At 42.7% G+C, this 23,208-nt stretch overlaps 1 protein-coding gene across 1 annotated transcript in view; it reads left to right on the forward strand.

Annotated features, from left to right (window-relative positions):
* ANO2 (anoctamin 2) overlaps positions 1-6,047 on the forward strand; it is a 541,215-nt gene extending 535,168 nt beyond the window's left edge. The window contains exon 25 of the mRNA XM_040439201.1: positions 4,891-6,047. Coding sequence (XP_040295135.1) covers positions 4,891-5,172 — 282 coding nt within the window. The 3' untranslated portion in view covers positions 5,173-6,047. The remainder of the gene's footprint in view (positions 1-4,890) is intronic.
* The last annotated feature ends 17,161 nt before the right edge of the window (positions 6,048-23,208 follow it).

Raw genomic sequence — 23,208 nt, forward strand, 5'->3', positions numbered from 1 at the left:
TTTTCATATACATTATTGGGAAATGTTAACTTGCTAGAGAGGGTCCCTTGTTTAGGATCCCAATCTTTTAGCCACAGTGAGGAGTAGTTGCAAAGATTTCCTCTTGTTAAGAAGAACCTGTCCTACCTAGTGATGAGCGGCAGGGGGGTAGAATATATATTCACGAATTTCAAGATTATTTTATTGAATGCAAAAAATCGGCAATGTAAAAATCGCGTAATGCGAATTCATAACGCGAAATACAGGCGTGGGTCACTTTGGCTCCATTTTTCAAGCTGGTATAAGTTTCCTGAGAAAATGGTTGGCACGGCAGAACATTAGAATAGCTTTATATGCAGATAGAGCCAAGTGCTCCAATATATTCGCGGTTGCGCTAATCGGCAGTGATTAGAATATTTTTTCCCACTACGTGCAACTTCACATTTTAGCAGGTCTGACTACAGATTACTGAATATTGTGAACTTGACATTGCTTCCTTCTCATTGGCCCACAAGCAAGAAGCAGAGAGGAATCATGTGTTCAGATGGAAAAAAAATGCTGAATATTCGATATAACGAATATATAGCACTATATTCTAAATATTCGCGAATTCTCAAAGTGGAGATATTCGCGATAAAAATTTGCTATTCGAATATTCGTGCTCAACACTAGTCCTACCCTGTATTACACAAAAAAAAAACACATTTATTTGAATTGTCTTTGTGTAATGCCTAATCTTTCCTGTGGTGGTGCTGCTGCAGGAAAACCAAGCACTTACTTCTAGGTATCCTCACAGATTGCAGTTGATCAATGGAGTTCCCTTTTGTGATCTACTTATTTTCATAGGTCCTTTCTAACAAGTAAGCTTTGTCCAAAAACTCAAAGATGGTGGCTTACCTCAGGCGGGGTTCTGGATGAAGGTGCTGCTAGCCCAGACTAGAGGAACACCCCTCCTCTAATGGCGTGTGTAAAGAAAAATCAAGTTTTAGGGCGAGCACTCAACACTAGCACCAATAGAATAGGAATAAAATATTTATTAAATCACAATTTGGAACACGTGTACATTTCAATAAAATAAAGGGATAAAATACATACAAAATACCACATATAGGGATAAGAGTCGTGACAGTAGCTAGTCAAGAAACTTGGATACTGTGTGAAATCTATCACTTGTGGTGGAGCAGCTAATAAGTATTCAGCCAGCACAATAGAATGTAGCCAAGGGCATATATCCCATGCGCAGATGATTTGATCAATCAATAGTGCTGGCTTGTATCCGCGGCTCCAGTGTTGATAACGTAGCAGCAACTGAACGCAACAATTGTTCCTATGGTGTGAACACAGGCTACAATGTCCTTCAATAGCGATAGTAGATAATAATAGCTCCCTTCGTCAGGAGTTCCCGAAACGCGTCTGGGCCGCACACCTGTAACAGAAGCACCTCCGCACCTTATGCATGGCCATGCAAACATCAATTTAAATCGGAGGAATATGGATTTCTAGGACGCCAAGCATATTATTTGCCAAACAGCGCTTTGGGCTATCCAGGACACCTACTGCTTCCGTAATCCCGCGATATCTGGAGACAGCGAATTACAGCAGTCACCATCCAGACGCCGGAACGATCCACCTGCAGCTTATCCACCGCACACGTCCACAGAGACGCCCTCGCTATTGATCAAAGAGGAAGGTAGGAACATTACAGTTGCAGTCTGTATGCGATCAGGCATACTATCGAATGTGTACGGCTACTAGACCGTACTATTACTGTTGAAAGACAGTGAAACTTGTGTTTAATCACTAGAGGCAATTGTTGAACTCAGCCGCTCCATTACGTCATCACCACTGGAGCCGCATATATCAGCTATTATTATCTACTATCGCTATTGAAGGACATTGTAGCCTGTGTTCACACCATAGGAACAATTGTTGCGTTCAGTTGCTGCTACGTTATCAACACTGGAGCCGCGGATACAAGCCAGCACTATTGATTGATCAAATCATCTGCGCATGGGATATATGCCCTTGGCTACATTCTATTGTGCTGGCTGAATACTTATTAGCTGCTCCACCACAAGTGATAGATTTCACACAGTATCCAAGTTTCTTGACTAGCTACTGTCACGACTCTTATCCCTATATGTGGTATTTTGTATGTATTTTATCCCTTTATTTTATTGAAATGTACACGTGTTCCAAATTGTGATTTAATAAATATTTTATTCCTATTCTATTGGTGCTAGTGTTGAGTGCTCGCCCTAAAACTTGATTTTTCTTTACACAAGCTTTGTCCAAAGCTGACAATTAAGCCTAATATACATGTCAGTATTTTTCCATCAGTGATTGTGAGCCAAAACCAGGATTGGAGCCTCCACAGACATAAGGTATAATGGAGAGATCTGCACCTGTTCTCTGTTTAGAGCCGCACCTGGTTTTGGCTCAAAATCACTGATGGAAATCACTGACTGAACACTGACGTGTGAATGAGTCTTTATTCTACATTTTTCAAACCAGCACTTGAATCTGAACACTTTTTGTAACTGCATATAATAAAAAATGTATTCAATGACATCTGACGTTTGTTCTTATTTATTGTCCACCTTACTGAGATGGTCACATGTGCACAGTTTAAATCTTCAACTGCCACCAGCCCTATCTTCGGTTAGAAGCTGTGGCAATTACAGGGAAAGAGATACAGCAGAAATAAAACTCCCCTGAGCTGCCAGTCTGAAATAATTCTAGCAGAGCAACTAGAGCAATGAATGGCGAGATCTCTGGATCCATGTGAGGCCCAGGGCTGGTTCTAGCTTTGTTAGAAATACATTGTCATGTACTATCCGATGTCCGATTTTAACTTTTTACATCAATCATGGCATAATCATGGCATGGCCTAAAGGGCTATTCCAGGAGTTTATTATTGATAGCCTGTCCTCAGGCTAGGCCATGAATATCTTATCAGTGGAGGTCGGACACCCTGCAGAATTTTTGCAGCAGCTCTGGTGCCGGAAGTTACAGCTGGAACTAAACAGTACCGGCATGGCGTCAGGTAGTTTCTGGCAGTGCTGGATGCAGACAACTGCTCTCTGCCAGAAAAGCCTGCCGGAGATGTCTAATGCTAGTGTGAAATGTCTGATGTTAGTGTGAAACTAGCCTAAGGCTACTTTCACACTCGCGTTTTGTGCGTATCCGTCATAGACAGATCCGTTCAGATAATACAGCCGTCTGCATCCGTTCATAACGGATCCGTTTGTATTATCTTTACCATAGCCAAGAAGACGGATCCGACTTGAACACCATTGAAAGTCAATGGAGGACTGATCCGTTTTCTATTGTGCCAGATTGTGTCAGTAAAAACTGATCCGTCCCCATTGACTTACATTGTGTGTCAGAACGGATCCGTTTTGCTCAGTTACATCAGACGGACACCAAAACGCTGCTTGCAGCGTTTTGCTGTCCGTCTCCAAAGCGGAATGGAGACTGAACTGAGGCAAACTGATGTAGTCTGAGTGGATCCTTTTCCATTCAGAATAGATTAGAATGCAAACTGATCCTTTTTGGACCGCTTGTGAGAGCCCTGAACGGATCTCACAAACGGAAAGCCAAAACGCGAGTGTGAAAGTAGACTTAGTTGACATGATTGTGACCAATTTGGTTTAAGAGTTGCCTCAAGCTTCATATCATTGTGCTTTTCCTTCTAGAATAGCACTAAAATTCATAATGCCCAATTAATGCTGTCCAGACAGAGGTTTTTACTCAGTAATAGGATTGTGACGGTTTGATAGTCAAAATGTAAGATCACCTGTAGACCTTGCACCCCCTTTGGTTTAACATGGTCATATTGGTCTGATGAGGCTTTCTTCCAGAAACAGTAAAGCATGGTGGTGGCAGCAGCATCATTCCATGGGGGGTGTTTTTTAGTAGCTGGAACTGGGAGACTGGTTATGGTTGAGAGAATGGTGAGCACAGCAAAGTACAGAAATATTCTTAATCAAAACCTGATTCAGAGTGCCCTGGACCTCAGACTGAGCTAACGGTTTACCTTGCAACAAGACACTGACCCTAAGTACACAGCCAAGGCAATACAGGAGTGGTTTAGGGATAACTATGTGTATGCTTTTGAGAGCCCTGGCTTGAACCAAACCAAACATCTCTCGAGAGACCTGAAAATGGCTGTCCACTGTTGGTCCTCATCCCTCCTGACCGGGGGCACAGGTAAAGGCTCATGGGCCCTGATGCAAGAGTTCAGCTTGGGCCACCTTTCCCTCAGTACTTTGCGGAAAGGGACAGGGAAACACATAGCCTTCGTGCCACCTGAGGCAAAAATTGAAACGGCAACCCCCTCAATACAAATTCTTGACCTAACCCCGTCCCTTCAGCCAGAGGTGTAACTTGACCAGCATGTACTTTCTATAATACCAGTGTCCTCTTATATGGCACAAGGGTCTTTGGGCCCTCTCAGGCTCCTGTGCCCGATAGTGACTGCTACCTCTGTAACCCCTATAGCTACGCCCCTGCTCATGACAGAGTTCAAGATTATCTTCAGGGTAAAATGGCAAAAAAATCCACAAGTCCAGGTATACAAACATTGCAGCATCATTCCCAAGAAGACTGGAGACTGTGATCACTGAGTAAAGGGTCTAAATATTCATGTCAATGCAAAAATTTCGTTTTTCCTTATCAATAAATTAACATATATTTAAAACATTTTCTTTTCACTTTGTCAGTATAAGGTATTGGGAATGATGAGAAAAAACTTTTTTATTTAGTTTTATTACAAGGCAGCAACATATCAAAATGTGGAAAAAATGTTAAAGGGTGTGAAGATTTTCTGAGTGCATCGTATGTAGGATGTTTAACAATGTCTCCACATCTACTACTAATAACCTTATCTGTTTTCTATTTTTCATTCAGAATCTGGTTATGTTCTTGAGTGCGGTGGTGGACTGGTTAATACCTGATATACCAAAGGACATAAGTGAACAAATCAAAAAAGAGAAGAGTTTGATCGTCAATGTCTTTCTCAAAGAAGAACATAAAAAACTCCAACTCATAGAAAACTTTATCATGCAAGACAAACAGCGTGGCAAGACAGAAAACAAGGGCCGGCGTAGCCGAGCAGCCAGCTTCTGCCAGTTCAGCCGAAGTCAACGTGGCAGTTTTACGTCATTCAGCTCCCACCACACGGAAGTGTGACCCTCCTTTGTGAGCCTAGTAGACATGTCATAAAAAGAATCAAAATGCATGTACGATTAAAGCATATGATGTTGAAATTGGAGATGGAAGAACATGTGGAATGAAGGAGTGGGGAGAAAGAGAAAACAACCCTTAATTTTCTCGTAAATGTCTCCAAACGATCTTAAGCAGGCTTTGTAATATTTAAAGAACCGTCTGGTGCAACATAAGGCACAGACAAGGTTCAGTACAAGGGAGTACTATAGATCTCCAGCAGCTCATTTACTGTAATGTGTGTCTACCACAGAGCTGAATCCAATGCATGGAGTAGGGAGCAAAGTAAGACCACATTTTTATTTTTAACGATAGGACTAGCCAAGCTCATTACTTTTTTTTAATGAGTGGACTTCTTTAAAATGTGTGAGACCATTTCCTATATGATGCACGTTAATGACACTCTTGCTGCTGTGCTTTTAAAGATGATATGATGTAAGCATTTCTATACTCAAAATATAGGATTGATTCACACGATAATAACTAGACCGCACACAAGTGGCACTCAGAGGCTATTTCTATGTAAATGGGACTAACCGTTAAGAAAGACGTACCTTTAAGGGAAAAAAAAAAAAGCTGCTGTCCAATTAAAAAAGGGAATGTATAGCTTTAAATGTATCATGTTCATTTCACTTTATTATACAGATGATGACACAGAAAGTTTGCCCTATGTGATCATGTGTGGTCCATTGGCTGCTCTTTTATGAATGCATAGTCAGAAACCAAAAATCACCATCTCAGGGCTCATTTTATATTGTTTGTTCTTAAAGACAGTGTATCCATAACACTTTTGATATCTGAACAAAACTAAATTCATTTACTTACATCCCACATCAAATTTTAAATGGCATTTCACAGGTTTATGGGATCCATGAAATAAATGATGTATGATCAGAGATGGTAATAAACTATTTTTTTCTTGAGCTTTTCCTTCTGGTTTCTTGTTTACTAAAGGAGTTAATCTGAAGTTATAATATATATTTTTTGCCCTGTAGCAGCCCTATTCTTGTTCTAAGGTGGTATCTGGTGTATCAGCGTAGCCCTATTCACTTAAAGGGGTAATCCAGGAAACGATGATGACCTATCATCAGAATAGGCTATCATTAGCACATCGGTGGGGGTCAGAGTCCCAGCACCCCCGCTGATCAGCTGTTACAGGGAGACACCGCCCTCACCAAAGCTCTGGCTCACGACAGCTCACCAAGCAGATTTGATAGGTTGGAGTCCTGAAACTCCCTGCTCAATAAAACGAAAGGACAGTAGGTTTCAGATGAATGCTGTGTCCCTCCACTTGGCTGGGCTCAGAGAGGATGATTCTGTATTGCAGACAATATGACAACTGTATGGCAATCATTCGTTCCCCCATACTGCTTCCTTGGCCCATATAAAATGCCCTGTAAATGAGCACCAATCAATTGATAGGTGCTCATTTTGGCCTAAAATTGGTCTTTGTGAAAGATGTGGGAGCGATTTTCCGGTTTTGCATTTTCGTTTTTTACTCCCCGCCTTTTTGGAGCCATAGCTTTTTAAAATTTTTCCATTCACATAACATATGAGTACTTGTTTGGCACCGTTTAATATTGCATAGGGTGTAGTGAGGAGCAGGAAAAAAATTCCAAATGTGGTGGAATTGGAAAAAAAAAATGCAACTGAGCCACAGTTTTATGGGTTTTGTTCACTATACGGTAAAAGTGACTTGTACTCTTCATTCTCCGAGTCAGTACGATTACAGCGATACCACATTTGTATAGTTTTTCTTGCATTTTAATACTGAAATAAAAATAAATAAACCTTGAAAAAAAAGTAGTTTTTTCTTTTAATTTGCAGCTATGTGTACAGAGCTGTGTGAGGGCTTATTTTTGCGGGGTAATCTGTATTTTTCATTGATTCCATTTGATGTATGTATGACTTTGATCACTTTTTATTAAATAAAATAAAAAAATCCCACTTTTTAATAGTTTTATTGGGGAACTATAACAAGCAATCATTAGACTGATTCTCTCATAGACCCCAAGACATTAGCATTGGGGTCTATGAGACTTATGCTATGTTCCTATGTAGCCCTGCCATAGTCGGGATCTTCATAGGAACCTAAGTGTGGGAGCTTTAGATCATTCAGGAGGACCGAGAGTGTCCCACACTCCATCCAGCATCCCCGATCACCTCCAGAGAGAGTCAGTATACCCTGTAAGCGCTCAGTTCCGAGTTTTTGTGCTCCCAGATGCTGTGGTCACATTTAACTATGACATCTGAGGGGTTAAATGTCCATGATCAGCTTTAATGCCACGGGTGGGAAACAGCAGTCACCAGGTGGCTATAGCGCCTGCTCAGAGGCTCCAGATTGCCTCAATAGTCTTGTTGTCAGGGGCAGATAAAGTGCATAATAGGCCTGGGGCTGTCTAACCAACTTGGGCCCCTCCCTCCATTTTAGTTTAGTTAGGTTTTTTTTTGTATGAAGAGGCTGCAGGTGCTTCATAAGCGCCACAGTCTCTTCCTAGGCCATATGACATCTCCAGACTAAAAAATACCCCAAATTACCGCAAATTGTCTCCTAAACTGAAAAATTTGGTCACCAAATTTAAAATACATATAATTATAATAAAAAAGACTTGGAGGAGAATACAGCACCACATACCTCTTACATGCAGGGACATCTTCTGTCATGTAGACCTTCTCTTTCCTCTTCTCCTCTGTTAGGTCGACATGACAAATTCTTTTAGCCACAACTCGTCTCTACATAGTTTGTAACACAGAAACGTTAGATTTCTCAATTTTTCCATCAACCTCCCCATTCTAGTGTTCCGACAATGTCATCCTGCTGCCACTCTCAATACTGTGCTTGTTGTGCTCCCCAATGTCCCAGGTACTATACTGCTCAAAAAATAGTGACCCCAGTAGACATAATGGGGTCATTTATCTAACTGGTGTAAAGTAGAACTGGATTTCCAAAAGAGCTGTCAAAAATGAAAAGTGGAATCTGATTGGCTGATATCGGCAACTAAGCCAGTTCTACTTTACACCACTTTGATAAATTACCCCAAATGTCCCTATAGTGTCCACAGCAGTTATAATGTCCCCTAGCGTGCCCCCATTAATAACACCCTATATTGTGCTCCAGGTAATAATCCCTGTATAATGTCCCCAGAAATAATAGAATTGTCCCTACAGTGCCTTCCTAATAGCAAGGCCCCCCATTCTGCCCCCATATAGTAATTTCCCCCACACTGCCCACCCATAGTAATCCCCCCATAGTAATTTGCCCCCCCCACACAGTAATTTCCCCCACATAGTAATTTGCCCCACAGTGCCACACACAGTAATTTACACCACACTGCCCCCATATAGTAGTTTGCCCACATACAGTAATGTCCCTCACACTTCCCCCACACAGTAGTTTCCTCCACATTGCTCCATATAGTAATTTGCCCCCACATAGTAATCCCTTGAATAATAATTTGCCCCCAAATAGTAATCCCTCCCATAATAATTTGCCCCCACACAGTAATCCCACCATAATATTTTTTCCCCACATAGTAATTTGCCCCCATACTGCAATTTCCCCCCGATGTACTGTCTCTTCACATGTCCTCCTATGTGTCCCCCAAAGTTGGCACATTAAAAAATAAAAGCTAAATACTCACCTGTGTCCAGGCGCGTGATGGCAGGAATGCACACTCTACAGTGCTGCGTCCCAGCACAGACGCATGCGATGACATCATCACGCACGCCTGAGCCGGCATTTCACTACCGCATAGGCCTCAGGCCTACTAGGCCTGAAGTCTATGGCAGTGAACGGCGGCGGGGCAGGGAACTATGCACTCCCGTGCCCTGCGGCAGTATGGGGGTGTTCGGGTCGGCGTTAGGCCCCCCAGCGGTGCTGGGCCAAGGGCTGCCGACCCAAACGTCCCTATTGTAATCCGCCACTGCTTGTTGTACCCTGCACAGATTAAAGACACCCTGTGCCAAATGCAGAAAAGCAGCCCCAAAACATAACTTTGCTTCCTCCATGTTTCAAAGTAGGTACAATGTTCTTTTCTTTGTATGCTTCTGTATTCTTTTCTGCGTCTGTGAAGATATAGCTAATGTGACTTTCCAAAAAACTCCAGTTTTGTCTCATCTGTCCAAGGAACATTCTCCCAGAAACTTTGTGGCCTGTCAATATGCATTTTGGAAAATTTCAGTCTCACTTCTTTATGATTTGCTTTGAATATTAGTTTCCTCCTTGGTTGTCTTCCATTAAGTCCACTTTGGCAAAGATAGCGACAAATGGTGCGATCTGACATTGATGTACCTTGACCTTGGAATTTACCTGTAATCTTTTTGGAAGTTGTTTTGGGCTCTTTGGTTTACCATTCGTATTATCAATCTCTTCAATTTGTCATCAATTTTCCTCTTGTGGCCAAGTCCAGGGAGATTGGCTACAGTCCCATAGACCTTAAACTTCTGAATAATATGATATGTACATTTGTAGTAACAGGAACATCAAGCTGTTTGGAGATTGTGTTGTCTTTACTTTAACGTGCTTGTCTATCATGTTCTTTCTAATCTCCTGTGACAACTCTTTACTTAACTTTCTTTGGTCCATGTTCTGTGTGCTACAGACCATGATACCAAACAGCACAGTGATTACTTTTCATAATTTAAATAAGCAGACTGATTTCAAGTTTGAAGACACCTGTGATGCTAATTGAAGGACACAGCTTAATTTAACATATCCCTTTGGTCAAATTATTTTCAATCTTTTCTAGTGGTACCATCATTTTTGTCCAGGCTAGTTTATTTTTAATTGTTCTGTTGAATCACAATTCAAAAGCAATGTCTGATTTTCATTATCTGATTTTCAGTAATTGTTTATTCATTATCACTTTTGTCAGTTTCAAGTCATTTCAATGGTCATTGTTGTTTTTTTGTTCTTTAACAGAAGGGTATCAATTTTGTCCACGTGTGTATCCGTGTGATGGAGAACAGGAAGGGAAAAGTCCTCCAGACTTTTGTACCACTATCAAGATTTTAAACAGGAATCATATTGAACTTTATTATTTAGAATGTTAGGATTTTATAGTGTTAGTATTAATATCTCTAAAGATAATTTAGCAAAGTTGATATGGACAATAACACTGGGGGCTTTAGTGTAATTTATGACCATCATCCGTAGGTTCAGTCAATATTTTCCATATATGGAAAATTTATGTCTGATACCAAAAAGCTATTATAGACACATTCATTCCAGGAATGTTACGCAAACCAACTACTTTAACATGATAGAGATACATTTTATGCATGTGGCTTGGATAAGAGTGAAACTTTTACAATATGAATGCTGTTTCTGAAAGGTATTTAACACCAATCCCAAGGAACATGAAAACATCAACTGGAATTCCCCTTTGCAGCTGCGGCATGAAATGACCCCTAGGGCTCTGGCATGTGCTGAAGGCCAGCCAAAAGTGTAATATGTGCTGGCAACATTTGTGGGAGGTTAGTCAAGTGTCCAAGGTCAAACTTGCATTATCTGACGGGAGATCCAATAAATTTTACCAGGCGTGTAGCTTCTTACATACTATGTGGTTAGAGGAGATGGAATCTGTGTAGGTGTTCAGAGAGCTTGTTGTTTTGTAGGACAGAGACAAAACTGATCATAGGAGCAAAAATCTTACTGCCATGTGGACCTTGGTCATATTGGCCTCATAGGAAAATCATCAATCATTGTCATTGGTGGTGGCATGTCCCAGTGTCCCATAATGTCCTCTAGTAGCTAAAAATGGACCGATTTAAGGGCATATTTCTGGCTATGGTAGTGGATATACTGGTGGTCTTTTGTCTTAACTTGAGGTAATAAAACAAAGGTCAACTGTCAATGAGACTGAAGAATGGCAAAAAGGATGAAGTTGGAAGTAACAGAATAAGAAGTGAGAAGGATAAATGATTGGTATAGGGAGTAGGCCACGGGAAGTAGAAAAGAGGAAGGAGCCACCTCAGGGAGATGTCTGAAATTACTACAGGCGGTCATTTAGGCTACTAGTTTTTTCTTTAGTCATTAATCTTTTAATTGGAATACAAATAAAAATAATTTTTTGAATGTTGCAGATAAATTTTTTCAAGTGCATTTCTGTCAAAGGTATCGATTGCATATTTGTAGAGCAATCTCGTGGGAAGAATTGGGATCCCCTGAACTTCATTTGGATTTACAATTCTTTAGAAAGCCTACCAGATTGCGGTTGTAATGCTCACTGAGTATAATGGAAATGAACTGTTGACAGCACTCATCAGGATCTGCTCCTCTCAGTTAGGTCAGAGATATATCTTTAGCTGGATTATCCATTTACATACAGTAGTAGTCTGGAATTACAACTTGACTTTTCTTACCTTTTTTTTTGTACTAGGAACAGAAAAACCTTTGTTCATATGCTTATTCTGATATTGTAGCTTAAAGGGGTTTTCTGAGTGTTTAAAACTGATGACCTATCCTCAGGACATGACGTTACTGGTCTAGAAAGAGGCAGTGACGCTCACAGGTCACTACAGTCTATTCAAACAGCTGACCTGCAGGGATGCCAGGGGCCTGATAATCAACGAGGATAAGTCATCAGCTTTAAACACTTTGACAACTCCTTTAACCTTATTCAAGTGAATAGAGATATCCTGCAATACCAGACACAGCCACTGGTAAAGAGTGGCACTTCCTGGGAAGAAAAATAACTTTTTTTTTAAAGGACTTTGTCACCTACGACCTCACTATTAAACTGTTTGCACAGAGACATAGCTGTAGCTTTCTTTTGTTGATTTGAGGCTCTGCTCCTGACCTATGATACTTCTTATTAATATGCAAATTAGACGTTGGCTTCACCATTGCTCTTTTTGCACCCAAGCTCTGCTCCTTTCTGTGGTCAGCCCCTTCCTCTCTGCTTTGCCACTGACTGGCCATGTCAATCAAAACAGTAAAATAGTGGCTGCCTGCAGAAATCAGTGGACTTTGGGTGCAACAAGATACATTTTGACACCCTGATTGCACCAAAGGCCTAATTTGCATATTAAGAAAAAGTGTCATATCTTTGGACTGGAGCCTTGGATTAACAAAATAAAAATAACATTTTAATCAGGTGAACTACAGCTACGTGTCCATGCAAACAGTTGAATACGGAGATTCCTGGTTACAGATACTTTTTAATCTGAAACAACCTCTTCAAGAATTTCATGGTTATTAGGACACTGCTCATTCAGCAGTATGCCTTGATATACTACAAGGTGATACTATAATTAAATATTCAATAAACGTTTTTTTAAGATAATTTCCTAAAGAAAACAAAAAAAATCTATGCTCATTTATGGTTTGATATAATTACAAATTGATATTGCAATTTAGTTTTCCATTAACCTTTTAATAAGAAAATTTCCTAAAAAAAACTAAACAAAAACTGCTCACTTACGATAGTAAAATTATAAAAAGAGCAAACGGTTAAACATATGTTGGCACTTTCTGATAGCAAACATTATTCATTTTTACTATTTCATAAGACTAACTCTATATTGCCAGCAGATCTTTAGTGAAGTTAGCCCCCCTCCTGTTATGTGGAACTAATGTAGGTTTGTTTTCTATTGTTGGATTTAAACCTTTTATGGAAAATTGTAATATTAAGAGGAAGAAAACAAGATGATTGTGCTGGGAAAGTACATGAAGGCACTGTGCGTCTTTCTTGTTCTTCAATTTCTCCCTTGGGTTGGCAGTAAAGTCTTATAGCCTTAGTCAATGATGTGTTTACAGCATACAGCGTAAAAACAATGGAACCCAGGAGCCCTTCTGTGACATTAGAGGACGCTAATACAATTTCTGAGGTGTCATAGTTGGTGCATCTATTACAGATTTTGCATCGGGGCCCTGTTGCCTCAAGTTGCACCACATATGACATCTGTGTGTATGTACATCAAGGCCGCTTTATGTACAGTCTTTACAAATTTGTGGAAAACAGGAATATAGAGATCTACCTTATTTATATATTACTTAAGAAAAAATGTGGGGGATTGGGTCAGCACAACCTGTATGTAGGTGCACATCACTATGGCGAAATACATATACAAACGGAAAATGCAAATGTGATCGCACTCTACATCCAGCATTCTGCCCTCCATGCTGGATGAGACATTGGTGTACATTTTGTCCAAAGCGTAATAAGCCACTCACCACGTCAAGGTCGCCTCATTTGAGTGGTCCCTAACCTAACACTAGTTCCTACCTGTTTATGGGCCATGACAGCCACACAAAGTCCAGGGAATGCAGGTCAGCATGCACGCCAAGCACACTCTGCTTTTAACCCCGTCCGGTGCCATTACAGCTTTCAACGGATCCAGGGATGCAAGTACCAACATGCATGCTGAGCCCACCATATACTTCTCCTGGAGCCAAATGGCCACTGGAAGGTTCTATATAAGCAGATTCAGTTTTATACTGACTTTAAAACCAGCCTCCAGGACAGATTGACTGGTCAGGTGTGCATGACTCCAAGGAGATCGCCACGCCTCCAATATATACTACAAAGAAAAAATGTGGGGGATTGGGTCAGCACAACCTGTATGTAGGTGCACATCACTATGGCGAAATACATATACAAACGGAAAATGCAAATGTGATCGCACTCTAAATCCAGCATTCTGCCCTGCCTCCATGCTGGATGAGACATTGGTGTACATTTTGGCCAAAGCGTAATAAGCCACTCACCACGTCAAGGTCGCCTCATTTGAGTGGTCCCTAACACTAGTTCCTACCTGTTTATGGGCCATGACAGCCAAACAAAGTCCAGGGAATGCAGGTCAGCATGCAAGCCGCTTTATGTACAGTCTTTACAAATTTGTGGAAAACAGGAATATAGAGATCTACCTTATTTATATATACTCATTAGTAGTCCTCTGCTGTTTTCTCAGTCCAGAAAGCTACTCTTCATGATTAAAGAGGACCTTTCATGGGTCCAGACATTATAAAATACGTGGCACTTTAAGGTAGGGCATCAAACAGGGATCTAATAGAGCTTACTATTATTCCTGGGCGCCGCTCCGTTCGCTCGGTGTGGCCCCCATTAATTCTCGCGGTAATGCTAGTTACTAGTATCGGTGCAATGAGGAGGAGATGCAGGGTTTCTCTGTGGGCATCTCCTTCTCCCTGGCTGTAGCGCTGTCCAATCGCAGCGCAGAGCGTCACAGCCAGGGAGAAGGAGACGCCCACAGAGAAACCCTGGCATCTCCTCCTCATTGCACCGATACTAGCAATTAGCATACCAGGTGCGAGAATTAACAGGGGCCACAGCGGGAGAACGGAGTGGCGCCCAGGAATAATAGTAAGCTCTATTAGATCCCTGTTTGATGCCCTACCTAAAGTGTCAGTTATTTTATAAGATCTGGACCCATGAAAGGTCCTCTTTAAGCAAAGCCTTTTGCTCTGTTAACATGCTGCTCCCATACAGCTAATGGAAAAAAAAAGGTAGGGTCATCTATGATTAATTGTTCTCAACCTCTACTGAAACACATCTGAGCATGCCTTATTTTCCTGGATATCCAACACCAGTGTAAGTGCAGATGAAGGTGTACTGTGGTGATGTTCATCCAAGACTAACCTATTATAACACTGAGGAGCTTCCTATAGATGTGAGGGACAACAGGAAAGGCTGTGATGTGCCTCTAATATAATGAGGAATGCTGGTAGCCTTCACTTCCTGATTTCAATAATACCACCAGAGAAAGGACTGCATCTACATGGTCAGGTGCACAGGTTATACCGTGTAAAGTACTTTATTCTTACATATGTGGCAGGGGAATCTTTAGGTTCTCTTAGGCCCTTGGGCATTACACTCCTGGTCTTATTACCTCTTAAAATTAACATGCAGGAGAATTGTCCTAAGTTGATGGAGTTGAATTTCAGATATGGGTAGATAATACTTTATTTTAAAAAATCCATTGTAGAAGGTTATACTGAGGAACTGACTAATCATCACTGTAGTCCCTAAGAGGGGATCCTCATTAGATGGAGCCAGGGACGTAGCTGGAAGTGACTGGGCCCCACAGCAAATTTTTGTCATGGTCAGGGCATACAGTACAGTCGTGTTCATGGGCCCTTATTCATTTTTTTGTTTGTTTAGTGTATGTGTGTGTTGAGGGGGGGGGGGGAGTTGGTCACCAAAACTGTGTTTTTAGTATTTTTATATTTTAATAGTGACGATGTTTTTTTTATGTTTACTTATCTTTATATAAAACATTGGGAAGGGGGGTGATTTGAACTTTCATCCCAATCTCTGCCAGCCTCTTGTCTATAGCTTGCAGTACATGGCAGCCTCCCCTCTATGCCCGCTGTTCCGCTGTGTACTAGTGCTTATTATGGCACATATAAGTGCACACCCGATGCCAGTCCAGGACCATCCTGGGATCACGTGTGCAAAATAAGCAGTAGTAGATGGCCGAACAGTGAGCACAGAGGGTAGACTGCTATGTATAGCATGCTTTATTACAGAAGGCTGGCACAGGAAGTAGTGGGCAAAGGATGGGATGGCTACCTGGAAGGTAGCCATCCCAGCCTCTGCCCACTCCTTCTATTGCCAGACTTCTGTTCTGTATTATAGCAGAGATGCATATAATACAGGAGGCTGGGGGTGGCTGTGGCAGCTACACTGCCTGCAATCTGCTGTACCTGGCCTGCTTTCCTCTACTCTCACAGTCTCACACATTGTCCAGGACTCCACAGTCTCTTCTACTCCACCCTGCCCTGCGTGCCCACTGCCCTCCCTCCTCCTCATGCCCAGAACTTGGCTGCAGGCAAGGGGGGGGGGGGGGGGGAATGAAGGTAAGAGCCAGGGGGTGCAGGCAAGGGCCAGGGGGGCACAGGCAGTGCGCACATACCTGAAAACCCGAGTGATGTGCGCTGCTGTGCTTCTCCTTTTGCCTGCTGCGCTGTCGCTCCCTCCTTCTTTAGGTGAGGAACTTGGTGGGTGGGCTTAATTAGCATAGCGCGCTGCGCCTGCCGGCTTGTACTTTTCTCTAGCTGGCGGCACGGTGCGCTATGCATGCACTGTCTGGCAGTGCCAGTAAGGAATCAATAAATGGGGGTGGGGTGGAGTGGGCGGCCTTCTTTTAGTGAACGGATGATGGACAACAGGCCGGGCACGGGCCCCCAATGTGACCGTCAACGCACAGTATGTGAAGGGATCGGGCCCAGCCTGGAACTAAGACTGTATGTTAAGTTTTTTGAGACACTGCACCTGGGCGGCCGGGCCCCTTGTCAGCCCGGGCCCCGAAGCAGCCGCTTCCCCTGCTTCCCCGATAGTTACGCCACTGGATGGCGTTTTGAAGTCAGAATGTAAGACATAATATACAATGACAGTTTTAAAAAGTCCTCTCATATTCATAACTGTTTGCCTATTCTGTTTCCTGTTAATACTTAATTTTTAATGTGGCCTTAACAAAGTAATTACATGGGGACAGTTGCCAGAATCTACAAGTGACGAGTGACAATTGTATGGTTATAGAACAAGGTCAACAGTCAATCATCTTCTTATTACAGCAATACGTGAATACCATATGAGTATCATGTACATAGATACTTTTGTACACCTCTAAGGCTTTTCCTTTTGGAGAATTAAGCTGCTCCTGTATTTGTGGAACGGCAAGAGCAATATGTATTTATGGTAATGGTAATTTTCACCATAAAGAATGCATCAAGCTAGAAATGAGTTATAAATGTCAAAGTGGGCGGGGCTATCAAATTGGCAGATATTAAGCCTCATTTATCATCCTCTGATCAGCAGAAGTGGCTCAAATTGTTGTGGACCTTATAACTAACAAATTGTCTGAAAGTTCAATTATGAGGTACCTTGAAATTAAGTAACAAAAACTAAAGCGAAAATGGGTTACCTTTAAAATATAACTTTTAATAGTAATATTATAAAATAAATGCCCTTTGGTGATAGTGCAAGTTAAATAAGCGGGATGTAATTCCACCCCACTGCTTGGTAGGTACTGGATATACCTAGGGAGGGGTAGGGAAGGGGGGGGGGAGGGGCTGCTGTGTCTCTGCCCCTACTGCACACCCTAGTTAAAGAGCCCTTCTCCAAGTCCACCGCAACCTCCTGAACTGTCCCTATGTCCTTCCCTAGACAGTGCTCTGACTGGCCAGCTTCGTCCTGAAGAGGAAGGGAAGAAAGGGGAGGGGATCCCTAGTTATCCAAATTTACCCACACCCGAGATTGCGCTCCCAGGTCCCTGGGACACAACCGCTTGATTCAGCGCTAGAGTGATGGAGCCCTGCGTCCTGCATAGACCAACTCTTCAGGCATCACATCCGTGAAACACCCGACACACATAAGATAACTGTTGAAAAATGCTGAAAAGAAACACCAGTTAGCAGCCCGACATGTTTCTCTGATATTTGTCAGTTCGTCAGGGGCCTTAACAAATTGATGTCAGCACCAGTATTCTTGACTCACCCTCAGGTGGGGGCGGGTGAATATAGGTTTCACAACGTACTATGCAGTAATCAATGGCGAAAACTGTTGCAATATTAGTCAAACTTCACAACCTCCCATTGTATGGCAGTATAGCATAGGCCACAACTACATATGGGGGTTTGAACAAAAAAGTTAACTTATCTTTGGGAGAAGACAATCAGTGGACTTGTTCCCAAGATTTCAGGCTGGCTTCCTGTTCACTGCTAGCCTGTCAGCTGGATCCCACGTATGGCAGTACCGCTCCGACCGCCGGCCCAGCCGCACTATTTAAAGCCGCCCGCGCTGTCAGAGGACCGCCCCTCCACCCGATCACATGATCCGTCACGCGACCTCAACGTCAGTCACGTGGAGCATCATGTGATCGCAGGTCCTGCGACCACACTGCAATCGGAACGGAGTCAGAGGGAGGCTGTCAAGATAAGGGGCGTGCTGGAGGTAATCAAGCCGCGCCCACCTCTCCCATATACATAGATCTCACCCGGGAGATATTAGTTATTAATCCCCATGAGAGCTAGGGCGGTGCAGTAGGGGCAGAGACCGAGCAGCCCCTCCCCCCCCTTCCTTACCCCTCCCTAGGTATATCCAGTACCTACCAAGCAAAGGGGTGGAATTACATCCCGCTTATTTAACTTGCACTATCACCAAAGGGCATTTATTTAGCAAATTGTTGCGGACAATTAAGCCAGCTTATGTGGTGGTGTTTTGGGTAAAAAGTGGCATTTATGGCATAAAGATGTGACTTTTTTTCTAAAACTCGCATTTATGAAAAGTAAAACCAACTCGTCGTGGGGACAAGTGATAGGTAAGTATTAAAACCGGATGCGTTTATTTTTATCTAATATAAATGAGCTAAGAACAGGGCTTTGTCAGTAAATTGACATTCAACTTCCCGAGTCTGAGAAAAAAGTCGCAATTTACCACCGAACATTTCGCAAATATGCCTCAAAAGTGCAGTCTGGCAGTGTTGGCTGAAATGGCTCATTTCGGTTTAAAAAAGTAGCATTTTAGTGCTATTGACGTTAAAATGTCGCAAATTGAGAGAAATAAGAGGATAATCAAGTTTATATTTTAAAAAGTCACATCATGACGTGAAACAAATCACCATTTTTGATTTGTAATGTTAGTATTTTGTTGCCGCAAATTACGTCATTATTGATAAATGTCCCCCAATGTGTTTTTTTAAAATGAGTAAATGCAAATGCCAAAACATGAAAAAACATGGCATTTCCCAAAGCATACCACAGTTACTAAGGCTACTTTAACACTAGCATTTTTACTGGATCCAGCAGGGTCAGCAAAACCACTTCCGTTACTGATAATACAACCATCTGTATCCGTTATGAATGGATCTGATTGTATTATCTTTAACATTGCCAAGACGGATCCGTCATGAACTCCATTGAAAGTCAATGGAGGACGGATCCGTTTTCTATTGTGGCAGATTGCGGCAGAGAAAACGGATCCGTCACTATTGACTTGCATTGGGGTCATGCCGGATCTGTCTTGCTCGTTCAAAAACACACTGCACGCTGCATTTGTTATGCATTTTGATATTACACAGCTTCCAAAAATTGTCCATTATGGTCCGCAGATGGTGTTTAAATATACAAGGTGTTATGGGAATAAAACAGTGGCTTGTTGAGACTAAGAGTCCAAAAATGATATGCCTCAATGGGGGCAGATAGCTGATCCTGATCCACATGATAATGTCAGAAGAAAGGGTGGCTTGTTCTGCACAAGCATACAAAATTATACCTTAACAGAGGCAGAATGCCTACCTGTATTTATACACGCACAAGTGTGAATTGTCAGAAGAAAGATTATCTTGTTCTGCACAAATGTGCAAAAAATTAAACCTCCCCTGAGATGACACTGCAAGGTGGGCAACAGAGAACAGGGAGAGCATACCAGGCCAGTTAGTGCCACTGTTCCATTCTGCCTAACCAGAAGCCCATGGGGTCAGGGAACATGGTATGTGCCAGAGAAAGGCCAGAGTCCAGGTAGAACTGAACTTGGGTGGTGAGGCTGTATGTCTCTCTTTGCTGATTTGCCTCAGTCAGGCATGGCACATTGAAACATTTCTCCATCATGTTGATGATACTGAGCTGGATGCTGCTGATGTGGATTCTGCTGCTTGTGATAGTGGAGACAGCAGAAGGTGGATGATTTTGCTCTCCAAAAGCTACGGCAACCCCACTCTTAGACTTCTCTAGTTTAGACTGACTGGAATAGACTCCCTCTAGGATTTTCTGTCTCCTTTATATAGAGGGTAATACCATCCCCATCTAGTGGTGGCTAAAAATAAGGCCTGTAATTACCATGTGCACAAACAGACCTATGCAGGTATTACATATTAAAGCATATACATATTGTTAACTCTCTGCAGTATACAGGAGTAGGATGCTACACCTGCACTTTCCGCATGCCAGTGTACTTTTTTAAAATGTATTGCACAACTAGATTTTTTATGTGCAGCATGCATGGAGCATGTGTCGTTTCCCCCAAATGCAGCATGGCCACTGTGTTCAACTAACCACCTTGGCCAGTTTGAGTTGGCAGGTAGCCAAGTTGGCAGCCAGCAGAATGTTTGCTGCTTGATGCACTATAGCAAGTGATCAGCTGTGTGGTTACTCTTGCCCAGGCCGATCAGCAATAACAGAGCATGGCAATGTTTCACTTTACACATGTGATAGGAGAGAGGGGGAGTGGGACCAATGCGCTGACCTGCTGCTGTTAGGAATTAGAGGGTATCCATGAAGGAGGAAGCAGAGGATGCGGATAAGCGGTTGGTGTGGGAATCAGACTGACACAAACGTGGAGGAATCAATAGGTCCTCCTGGTCTTATTGCTGCGGTGCTGCCTTGTTGTGGAAAAAAAATTGACCCAGTTGTCTTTGAAAGATATGTATTTTCTTTGCCCATAACAGCTGCTTCAGGTGTCCACTGTGGCGTGCAGCGAGAATTGCAAGGTGGGGGGAGTTGTCCACCATGAGAGAGTACGAGGCAGGGATGTTTTTTTTTAGATATAATACCGGTTAGCTATCTTCCAGAGAGGGTGAGTGCACACCATCAGCTCCGTAAAGGCTACAGACTCTACTAATTGGTAAGGCAGAGACTGCACCACCAGCAACTTGGCCAGGTGGGAGTTAAGCCTTCGCACCAGTAGATTGCTAAGGGTGTGGAGTTGTTTCCTGGCTGCACATTCTGTTATCGATGGCTGACAATAGAGTTGAAGAGTCTGATTGGGAGAAGCAGTAAATGATGATGGGGATGACAAAGACACTGTTCTGCATGTGGATGTGGCCTGTCTGCCACAAAGGAGACCAGGAGAAGGAGGAAACTCATGTTGTGCTAGCTGGCGACCACTTCCAGGCATGGGATTCAGCCGGTTCCCTCCGGTTCTCCAGATCTGTTTGTTAAAATTACAGCCGGTTCTGAGAACCGTGTTGCTGGCTGAATCCCGATCCGGAGCTCGGCAGCGGTGGCAGCAGGTCAGGGGGAGATGAGCAATACAGATTAATGTTGCATCAGATCAAAGGAGAGGCACTAGGCTTGCAGCCTATCAGAGGCTGGCGCAGGCGGAGCAATGACAGCATCGCGTCCGCCTGAGCCGAGATTTGTACTGCACGGGACACAGGCACTGGCACTGGCACTGGCACATTACTGACACATGATGGGGATACTATGGGAGCCTTACTGGCACATGATGGAGAGGCACTATGGGGGCATTACTGACACATGATGGGGGCATTACCGGCACATGATGGGGGATACTATGGGGGCATTACTGACACATGATGGGGGATACTATGGGGCCATTACTGGCACATGATGGGGGACTCTATGGAGCATTAGTGGTACATAAAGTAGGACACCATGGGGTTATTACTCGCACATTATGGGGGAAACTTTGGGGGCATCTACTGGGGCGTTACTGGCACATCATTGGGGACACTATGGGGGCATTACCGGATTCTTGTCCCTCTGGGAAACTGTTTGTGCCATGGGAATTGCATCACAAGGTGTTTGAGGAACATCACTGTACAGGTCTTATGGGACACCCTGGGAGTAGATCCACTGCCGACCTCATCTCTCATAGATTCTGATGGCCAGGGTTGCGTAAGTGTGTTGAGGACTATGTGTCAGCCTGCAGTACCTGTGCACGCGCTAAGGTGACACATCCTCGACCCTCCGGATCTCTACTGCCGTTGCCCATCCCGTCCAGACCATGGACTCACTTATCCATGGATTTTATCACTGATCTACCTAATTCGTCAGGAAAGACAGTTATTCTGGTGGTAGTTGAGGTGCACTTTATAGCGTTGCCGGGCCTACCTAATGCTAAAACACTTGCACAAGTGTTACATATATAGTTACATAGTTAATACGGTTGAAAAAAAGACATACGTCCATCAAGTTCAACCAAGGGACAGGTAGGGATGCAAATCCCAAAAGGAATTGAGATTTCTGCACGTTTTCATAAGCATTAATGTTTTTTACTTTTAAGAATTCGTCTAAACCCTTTTTTAAACTGTCTACTGTTCCTGCTGTGACCACATCCTGAGGAAGTCTATTCCACAGCTTCACAGTTCTTACAGTAAAGAAGCTTCGACGCTTTTGGAGACTGAACTTTTTCCTCTCCAATCGGAGGCAGTGCTCCCTTGTCTTTTGAGCGCATTTTACATGGAATAGCTTTTCAGTGTATTTTTTGTATGGCACATTTATATATTTGTTTAGGTTGATCATGTCTCCCCTAAGACGTCTCTTCTCAAGACTAAATAAATTCAATTATTTTAATCTTTCTTCATAACTAAGACCCTCCATTCCACTTATCAGTTTAGTCACTCTCCTCTGTACTTTTTCCAGCTGCAGTGTGTCCTTTCTATGTACTGGTGCCCAGAACTGAACTGCATATTCCAGATGAGGCCGCACCAACGCTTTGTAAAGTGGTAATATTACATCCCTGCCTCGCGAGTCCATGTCTCGTTTAATGCATGACAATATCCTGGTGGCCTTAGATGCAGCTGATTGACATTGTAAGCTGTCATTTAATCTACCATCCACAAGGACACCCACATCCTTCTCTATAAGTGACTCTCCCAGTGCTACATCACCTAGGACATATGAAACACAGAGATTATTTCTACCAAGATGCATAACTTTACATTTGACCACATTGAACCTCATTTGCCAAGTTGATGCCCAATCATTTAGAGTGTTCAGCTTGTAGTTTATTGACATCTTCCATAGACTGTACAGTTCTACACAGCTTAGTGTCATCTGCAAAAATAGAAATGGTGCTATTAATCCCCTTCTCAATATAATTAATAAATAAATTAAATAATAAAGGGCCCAGCACTGAACCTTGGGGTACACCATTTATAACCCGGGACCATTCTGAATATGAATCATTGACTACAACTCTCTGGACACGGTCCTTCAGCCAGTTTGCAATCCAATTACAATCTATACTTTCCAAGCATATATAGACCTTACTTTTCCTATTAAGCGGACAGTACCAAAAG

Source organism: Bufo bufo, chromosome 1, assembly GCF_905171765.1.
Source record: "Bufo bufo chromosome 1, aBufBuf1.1, whole genome shotgun sequence".
Classification (NCBI taxonomy): Eukaryota; Metazoa; Chordata; class Amphibia; order Anura; family Bufonidae; genus Bufo; species Bufo bufo.